Below are 3,067 nucleotides of genomic sequence, written 5' to 3' on the forward strand. Positions count from 1 at the left end.
TTTATAATGGACTTTTCAGGCAAGCGGGCATGACCTTTGGGCAAGTAGAACATGACCTGTACTTGCCCAAAGGGCCCAAAGGGCAAGTGCCCAAAGGGCAAGTGCCTCTGAGACCTTAGTGTCAACCCCTGCAGGGTATAGCTGTCCAATCCAATCCACTTTATTTATATAGCACATTTTAAAAACAGTGTTGTACAGAGATTCACGGCTGAATACACTTAAGGCTAAAAATACAGAGAACTACAAAACATGCAGTGCAATAAGAAAACAAAACAGCAGAAAACACATCACTAAAAATAAAAGAAGCAGCCGCATCAGACAGTGAAACAATAAACAAAACAAAAACCATACTAGAAGCAGTGCTCTTCCGAGCACAGGTCTCCACCAGGCCACACAAATCGGCCTGTTATAGCGCCACCATGAGGCTGATTTTAAAAATGTGGGGCAGAGGTTCTGAATTAGCATCCAGGGAGTGTGTGTGCTCAGTTTGGCAGCGATCGGGCCAACGGCGCCGGAGATTAGCTGGTAACAACCAGGCCACACAAATCGGCCTGTTATAGCGCCACCATGAGGCTGATTTGAAAAATGTGGGGCAGAGGTTCTAGATTGGCATCCAGGGAGTGTGTGTGCTCAGTTTGGCAGCGATCGGGCCAACGGTGACTGAGATTAGCTGTTCACAAACTGCGAGGACGCACGCACGGACGGACGCACGGACGGACGGACGGAGGGGAAAACATACTCTCCCTCAGCCTTCGGCTGGTGGAGACAACAAGATCTTAAATGGAATAAAAATCCAGGGCATACAGGTGTGTCTTCAGACGATATTTAAAGATCTGGATGGTGGGGGCCAGTCTGACTTGGGAGGGGAGTGCATTCCATAAGGTGGGACCTGCGACCAGTGGTGCTTTGTAATTTTCTTTTCCGGCCGGACGGTCATGTATTGACGTCACGTGCACACGCGTGGGAAATATTTGTCACACAGCGTCCGGTCACGTCCGGCCTCCAGTTTCAACTGGCCCGTGGAGCACAACGACCTTCTCCTCCAGGATGGTGCGCAGCAGGGCCGGGTCGGCCCGGCCTTTGGTCTCCCTCTGGACCAAAGCCATCAGCTTGTTCAGAACCTTCTTGTTGCCCTTCCCGACGAGCCGGACCTCCTCGGGGTGGGAGTCCACCACCCTCTGACAGACGCTGTGGAGCCGGGCGGCGTCGCTGACCAGACCCAGGTCCCGCTCCGCCACCACCTGCGGGGCCGTCTTCCCCGGACACCTCCACATCTCCTGCAGGACCTGCTTGGCAGCGGAAGAGGAGATGAGAGCTGTTTCCTGGAGTTGCAGAAGTTCCGCCAGGGCAGAGGGAGACACCGGGCTCTGGCTGACCTCCAGGTCGTGCTGTTTGAGCAGACTCAGCAGCTCGTTGGTCACCAGGCCGACCACCTTCCTCGGAGCCCTGCTGGTCTCCGTAACGACCGCCTCAAAGTAGTCCACCAGCCCTTCCTCCTTCAGCAGGGTGAAGGCGTGCTCGGGCAGGAGGCCGTAGGTGTTCAGCAGCCTGTCTCTCCGGACGCCGGGAAGCTCGGGCAGACGGCGGCGGAGACGCTCCACCAGCACGGCCTGGTCGGGCGCCACGTCGCCGGGCACGGACGCCTCGTCGTCGTACACCGTCAGCGGAGGGAGGTCGGGCTCCGGCATGAACCTGTAGTCCTGAAGAAGTCCCTCCTTGTCTCTCATGAGGACGGTCTGGCCAGACTTGGAGTCGAAGGCTCGGGTCTCGCTCAGGACCGTACCCCCACTCTGCAGGACCTCCGTCTGTCTCTGGATCTCGTAGTCTATGGCTCTGGCCAGGAAGCGGGCGCTGTTGATGTTCTTCACCTCTGTCCTGGTGCCCAGAGGTTCTCCTGGCCTGTGGACGGACACGTTGGCGTCCACTCTGAGCTGTCCCTCGGACATGTTGCCCTGACAGGTGCCCAGGGCCCGCAGGATGAGCTGCAGCTCTCTGACGGCGGCCGCAGCCTCCTCCCCACAGCTCATGTCTGGCTCCATCACCAGCTCCATCAGTCCCACTCCTGCTCGGTTCAGGTCTATGAGAGTCTGGCCGCGGCGGTCGTCGTGCAGACTCTTGCCGCTGTCCTGCTCCAGCTGGATCTGCTTGATGCGGACGGACTTGGTGACGACCCGGCTCCTCCTCTTGCCTCCCAGGTGGCTGTAGGTCAGAGAGCCGTCCACGGCGATGGGCCGGCGCTGCTGGGTGATCTGGTAGCCAGCGGGGAGGTCGGCGTAGAAGTAGTGCTTCCTGTCGAACAGCGACGTCCTGTTGATGGTGCAGTTGAGAGCCAGCGCCGTCATGACGGCCGCCTCGACGCACCTCCTGTTCAGGACGGGTAAAGTGCCGGGCAGCGACGCGTCGAAGAAGGACACCAGGGAATTAGGCGGTGCCATGAATCCAACCGGAGACCCTGAGAAGAGCTTGGTGTTGGACTGGATCTGAGCATGGATCTCCAGCCCCACCACACTGACCAACTCCTGGGGAGTTGCACTTTTTCTTTTAAGCTGCGGTTGACCTTCGCACCGTGGAACGGATGTGCCTATGTGCCTGATGACGCAGCACAGCCTGTGAAATGTATTCAAAGCACTTTGAGGACAGAACACCGTTGTTTTGTTGATGTTAGACAGAAGCAGGACACCAGAGGAGGCTGGCATGTTGCCGATCAGTGGCTGCTCTGACAGGGGTCAGTGTTCAGAGATTTGGTGCATATCACGTGCACACACGTGCATATCTCCTTGTAGGGGCCGCTCTGTCCGTGACGTCAGTTACTTTATGCGTACTATAGGCAGAGCCCTCGTACTATAGGACCTTGCCCTGGGGTTGTGCAGCACAGTATATGAAGGATTGAATGTAGGAGTCTCAGAAGTAATGTTGGAGAACCCAGTATCAGTGATGTCAGTCATCTCCACATTTGGGCATTGTTTCAGCATGCGGATGTCACCATGGCGGTGACGCATGCGCAGAACAGGCGGCGGTATCACTGATGTCAGAAATGTGGGTACTGTTTCACCCGTTTATGACAAAT

General features: G+C 56.7%; 1 protein-coding gene across 1 annotated transcript; it reads right to left on the reverse strand.

The window, feature by feature from the left end:
- Positions 1 to 989: 989 nt before the first annotated feature.
- LOC308279942 (glutamyl-tRNA(Gln) amidotransferase subunit B, mitochondrial-like) lies at positions 990 to 2,696 on the reverse strand (the record flags this gene model as incomplete). The annotated part of the gene is made up of 1 exon (XM_080720167.1): positions 990 to 2,696. One exon carries the CDS (start codon positions 2,694 to 2,696, stop codon positions 990 to 992), a length of 1,707 nt encoding a protein of 568 aa, XP_080576293.1.
- Positions 2,697 to 3,067: the final 371 nt, after the last annotated feature.

Source organism: Nannobrachium achirus (genome assembly GCF_963921795.1).
Source record: "Nannobrachium achirus genome assembly, chromosome: 24".
Lineage (NCBI taxonomy): Eukaryota > Metazoa > Chordata > Actinopteri > Myctophiformes > Myctophidae > Nannobrachium > Nannobrachium achirus.